We start from the raw sequence: 4,941 nt of genomic DNA, 5'->3' as shown, positions 1-4,941 counted from the left end.
AAGTTTGTTTTCTCTCTTGTTATATAATAAACTACATAGTATCCTCAATTTTTCCTCTTGACTCACAAAACCTAAAAGATTTCCCATGTGGCCCTTTATAGAAAAAGTTTGCCAGCCTTTGATTTAGAAGGTAGAAATGTCAGCAAGTGAGAACCAAGATTGAGAAACAAGAAATTAAGCTTAACTCTGTTTTTATATGACTCTATATCTTTCAATATTAACTCTTGCATTAATGATATATACTTATTCTTTTGTAGAAGAAACCTCCTTCCAGTAAGTATACTTTTTTTAAATGCATGCCTTTTTTTCCATAGCAACTAATTCTCTGTTCATCATCTGTTTAAAGTCAAAAGTGGGAAGCTGAGTTATTTGTGAAGGTTTTCAATCATGTGGGAAGTGACTAAATTTCATCAAGAATTACATCCCACCTCATGCCTGCCTATTTGTCAATGATATTTAATTATCTAGGAGAGAAATATAGTCACTAATTTGACTTTGTAGGCATTTCCATAGTACTACTTTGAAAAATATATTTGCTGTAATTGGCTAAATTGAAATCTTTCAAATAAAATGTTGCTTAAGTCATTTTTACGTTGATTAAACACCGATTCTGTGCCCAGCAGTGTCCTAGAGACTAGCGATACAGCAGTGAAGAAAACAGGTTAAAAATCTTTCTGCTTTATGAAGCTTACATTCTAGTAGAGAAAGGTGGAAGGTAAACAAATACGTAAACTCCACAGTATGTCAGATTGTGATAAGTATAATGGAGAGAAATAAAGCAAGTAAGAGAAGAGAGAATGCATGGGGTAGGAGTGGAGGTTCTCCTTGTAAATGGGGTGGTTGGGGAGAGCCTCACTGATGATGTGATTTAGAGAAAGACCTGAAGGAGCCAAGGGAGCAAGTCATGCAGATATCCATGAGACGAGTTTTCAAGCCTAGAGGAGAGAACAGGTAGAGAGGTCTTGAGGCCAGGCATTGCCAAGAGTATCTGAGGAACATCAAAGGGACCAGTGTGGCTGGGACAGAGTGAGAACAGCAGAGGAGAAGATGAATGCACAAAAACGGCAGGGGCCAGAGTCAATGGAACCCCTTCTAGGCAGTTGTGAGGAGTTGGGCTTTGGTTCTGAGTAAGATGGGAAGTCATTGGAGGACTTCGAGCAGAAAAGCAGCAGCATCTTACTTAATTCTAGAAGCTCACACTGGCTGCTCTGTTGAGAATAAACTATAAGGTGAAAAAGGGTGAGGAAGTGGGAAGACCAGTTAGGAGGCCGGCCACTCAGTGATCTAGACAAGAGAAAATGGCAACTGGTTCCAAAGCTGTGGTATTAGAGATGTTGAGAAGTGATAGGATTCTCAATGTTTTTAACAATTTGCTGATTGACTGAATGTGGGCTTCGAGAACAAGAGAAATCCAGGGCAGCTCTAAAGCTGTGAGAAGGATGGAGTTACCATTTACTTACTAAGTGTATAAGATTTCAGGAGAAGTAGGTTCGAGAGTGCTGGTGGGGGTAGGTGGAGAGGACTGGAGTATTTGGGAATTTTAACATCTGAGATGCCTGTTAATTAGACTTCCAAGAACGGAGAGATAGATAGTCAGTAGGTAACTGAATGTACGAATCTGGAGTTTGGGGAAACATCTTAACTAGAGTTAGAAATTTAGGAGTCATTGATGCATGAGATCTGGATGAGATCACCAAAGTCCCTAGTTTATGTGTACTTGATTTGTGACTGTCCTTGTACATACGAAAATGGCAGACCCAACTTTGAGTTGATGGGCATTACTTTCTATTTTCAGCTGGCTTCAGATACTTTGTCATCTCCCAGGTCCTTTGAAGACTTAGCTGCCATTTATTCCTATTCCCAGACTTGCTGCTCAATGCTGGTCTTTTCTTTCCATGGAAAAATGAAATTTGAGATTATAATCTCAAATTTTCAAACTATTAAATGTTATTAAATTGATAAATTAAAAGTTAGTAAGTCTCTGTTTTGCATGTTCCACGAAAATCTTTAGGATACTAGCCCTAGGCTACAATTAGATACACAGGACTTCACACACATTGATATTTTGTTGCATGGCTTTCTCTGTGAATATTGTCTATAAATGTAAGAAACTCAGGACTGCTGATTTTTTTTTTGTACCTGGCTGAGATCAATGTTCTTCTTCCTGCTGAGAAAGTGTATGGAGGTAACCTTAACTGAAAGAGGATATGTTGGAAGTGATAATGTAGTAAATATTGTTTTTTATATTCCACAAACAGGAAGAGTGGTTCTGCATCTAAAAGCACTACAATGAGTGAAAATGTGAGTATTTTTAAAGCATATTTATAAAATGGATGTTTTTAGGGAATAGGGCAAGGAAATGAAGTAATTGTACGGAAGTGATGGGTTTTCACTTATAATGTACTTTGTACGAGTGTCTACCACTGGTCTTTAGGTAGGAGCTAAATGAACGTTAGCTTCCATTCCCTCTCTGGGATGGCATAATAAAGTCGGCCAGCATTTGTAGAGCAAGGCGGCTTTACCATTCCATTATTTTTTCTCATGATGTTTTCTCTTATTAGTCAGCCTCTTAGTATCATTAGGTCTGGCATTTTCAGCTCCGTTTTATATATGAGGAAGTTAATATACAAGTTCTCGAGGGTTTATAGTAGCCCAGCTCCCACCTAGGTACCTTGATTTTTGTCAGCTGGACCAAGCAGATTGCTTCTGCAGACCGCTTCTGCAGACCGGGATGCCAGGACTGTCCTTTGGTTCTTCAAAGCACTTAAACATTTTCGGAACAGGGTTATCTTCTGCTCTTGCTGAAAGGAGTGTCTCAGAAATCCTTGAAAAGATGCAGTTATTATCTAGGTCAGATGGTTGAGGGAACAAAGTTTAGACATTTGAACCCTGCCGTACTTTTGCATTTGTAAACCCTACAGTGAAGCAGTAAATACCATAATTGCTCAGATTATGTAGCTCTTTGGATGGATATTCAACCTTCTAGATTATTTTTCAGGAATATAGTTGGGAGTGGGGTTCCAATTTTTTTAAAGGCCTAAGCCTTTTCTTGAGAAGTCGGGTGCAGGTTCTCTGAATCCCTTAGCAGAGATTCTCTTAAATTTCCTTTTACTACAGTGGGATGAGGCATGACATCAATAATTTAAACATTTAACTGATTCTGATGGACCCCGATGTTGATCCACATACTGCTTTAAAGAGTTTTTTCTGTCAAAAACTTAAAAAATTGTCTACTTCAGGTTCTGTCACAGGAGTCACTTTATTTTCCAGTTTACTACACTGAAAGCATTTTATTCTTTAATTAGCAGATAAGCAATATGTAATTCCACAATTGTGGAAAATACTTCTAGAATGTGGAATAAAATAATCTCGTCCCACCAGTGAGAAACACTTTGTGGATGAGGCCAAAGAACTTTTCCTTTTTCTTTATTTGCCTCTGTTGCTCTCATCAGTTGAGAGCTAGAGTCTCCAACTTTGTTTTGCCATAGAATAGGGCTTCTCACCCTTGGCTCTACTGACGTCTTATATTTCATATGTAAGAATTTATGTAAGAAATGACAATTTCTTATAATTCTTATATAATGAAGTCTTATAATTCCACATAACTCTTTGTTGTGGGGGACTTTGTTTGTGTCCTGTGCATTGGAGAAGACTTAGCAGCACCCCTCACCACTTGCTACCCACTAGGTACCAGTAGATTACCCCTAGCAAACAAGATTTTCCCTGCTCTAGTTCCCACTCCTAATTCTTTACTCTGTAGGCAAAGTTTCAAAGACTGTGTCTCCTAGTATTTAATCATTTAACTCCCCATAGAATAGATTTAAATATAAGCTGGTTTGTACCTGTAAGATTCCTGTAGCGGATATAGCTTTATGCTCATAAGATATATATATTTCTTTAATTATTAATACATTATATTTCAACTTGGTTTTTTCTTTCTTTTCCTAGGATTTCAAGCATACAAAATCCTTTATAATTTAAAAGAATTCCACCTTTGAGATACACCAAAACCACAGTTGTTACACAAGTTATTAAAAGATTATAAAACTCTGCTTTGTCTTACATTTACAAAGAGGTTCATGGCAAGATGAAATTGGTATTTCATTATAACTTTTATGACTGCTAAATCACTTGAAATTGTTATTTTAAACAAATAGTTGTGTCAGCACCTAAAATATAGTCTGGCTTCTTGTGTCTGGACTAAGTTAAAAGAAACAAAATACTCTGTAACATTCTGAGGTTTGTGAAATGTTAATGTCCTAACTTCTAGAGAAAGTTATTAAAATATACCATATATTCATTGTGAAATTAATCCACAGAACATGCAAATGTAAACCGCAAGCACCCTCTGTGCAAGAGTCTGATTTAGAAGGTTCAGAAAATACTCTGACAGATGCAAAAGGAAACTGGTCTCATTTCCACCCAAATCCTCTTTTCTCCCCTAATACAATCCTTATTCTGCTGCTCATTTATCATGAATATATCCCCAGGAGGGAGGTAGCGGGAGTGGGTCTTATGCCCAAGGATTTGCACCTCGTGTTTACTTCCATTTCTGAGAACCAAAAACAACATGAAGAAAAATACCTAACGACCAGAGCTCACTCACCTGGCGTGTGCCATTGATTTCTTCATTAAACATAATTTTGAGAGTCAAACCCAAGTGTCTTATTTTACGCCCAGAGCTGCTTGTTTCTTTTTCCTATCCCTAAGACCACTTTGTAGAGGATCAATTGACCTTGACATCAGAACTTGCCCCTGGAGCCTACATACAGAACCCTGCAGATCCCCTTCCCTTCAGGATGCTAACTTCACATCTCTAAAAATCATGCAGGGAAATCCTGGACTGGGCCAAGTTCCTTGCTCTCATCATCAGTGTATTGTCAATTCTGCTGATCACAAAGCCGGGGATACGAAGGAGAGGAGTGGCTGTCTGACAAGTAA

At 38.0% G+C, this 4,941-nt stretch overlaps 1 protein-coding gene across 1 annotated transcript in view; it reads left to right on the top strand.

The window, feature by feature from the left end:
- Positions 1 to 4,655, top strand: part of JAM2 (junctional adhesion molecule 2) — a 34,251-nt gene extending 29,596 nt beyond the window's left edge. The window contains exons 7-9 of the mRNA XM_023529544.1: positions 258 to 273; positions 2,259 to 2,301; positions 3,949 to 4,655. Coding sequence (XP_023385312.1) covers positions 258 to 273; positions 2,259 to 2,301; positions 3,949 to 3,981 — 92 coding nt within the window. The 3' untranslated portion in view covers positions 3,982 to 4,655. The remainder of the gene's footprint in view (positions 1 to 257; positions 274 to 2,258; positions 2,302 to 3,948) is intronic.
- Positions 4,656 to 4,941: the final 286 nt, after the last annotated feature.

The sequence above is a fragment of the Pteropus vampyrus genome, unplaced genomic scaffold, assembly GCF_000151845.1.
Source record: "Pteropus vampyrus isolate Shadow unplaced genomic scaffold, Pvam_2.0 Scaffold38, whole genome shotgun sequence".
NCBI classification, from domain to species: domain Eukaryota; kingdom Metazoa; phylum Chordata; class Mammalia; order Chiroptera; family Pteropodidae; genus Pteropus; species Pteropus vampyrus.
The sequence above is the reverse complement of the archived record's forward strand: the minus strand, read 5'-3'. Positions and strand labels throughout refer to the sequence as shown.